The sequence below is a fragment of the Sinocyclocheilus grahami genome, unplaced genomic scaffold (assembly GCF_001515645.1).
Source record: "Sinocyclocheilus grahami isolate Dianchi unplaced genomic scaffold, SAMN03320097.WGS_v1.1 scaffold554.1, whole genome shotgun sequence".
In the NCBI taxonomy this organism is placed as follows: domain Eukaryota; kingdom Metazoa; phylum Chordata; class Actinopteri; order Cypriniformes; family Cyprinidae; genus Sinocyclocheilus; species Sinocyclocheilus grahami.
In genome coordinates, this window is record NW_015505733.1 from 8,046 (window position 1) to 8,561 (window position 516).

The window sequence follows — 516 nt, forward strand, 5'->3', positions numbered from 1 at the left end:
TGATACGTATCGTATCGTGACTTTGCTGGTGATACACAGCCCTCATAATGTTTGCGCTTATCTTTAATGGAGATGCTTAAAGTCACACAGCATGAGGCTGATGATATATATATTCTCTGTTTCAGGTGGAGAATGAAAACGATCCAGAAGCTGAGGCTGAGCTGGACACTGATGTAAAAGAGGAGTCCGATGAGGAGGAGGATGATGTTGAAGAATCCGGCCGCCTGCGATTTAAGACAGAGCGCAAAGATGACACAGTGGTCAGACTCTCTGATGCCACCAGTAAAAGAAGGAACATCCCAGATACATTAGGTTAGTTACAGACAAATTAAGCACCTTTTTGTACTGTTATAGGTATAAAAATCGTACATAAGCCTGTAAGAAAAAAACTGGACAGTAATTGTTTCTCATGTGAACGTAAGATATTTTCAGCATTTACAGGAGTTAGTCTATTATTTTATTGCCATCCGAATCCAGAATAACAGTGTTTTTCTCCCACCACCCGTGTAAAAATCC

At 40.5% G+C, this 516-nt stretch overlaps 1 protein-coding gene across 1 annotated transcript in view; it reads left to right on the forward strand.

Annotated features, from left to right (window-relative positions):
- Positions 1-516, forward strand: part of LOC107556054 (RNA-binding protein 33-like) — a gene marked incomplete at its 5' end in the record, with an annotated part of 43,803 nt that overhangs the window by 3,691 nt on the left and 39,596 nt on the right. The window contains one exon of the mRNA XM_016239046.1: positions 126-312. Coding sequence (XP_016094532.1) covers positions 126-312 — 187 coding nt within the window. The remainder of the gene's footprint in view (positions 1-125; positions 313-516) is intronic.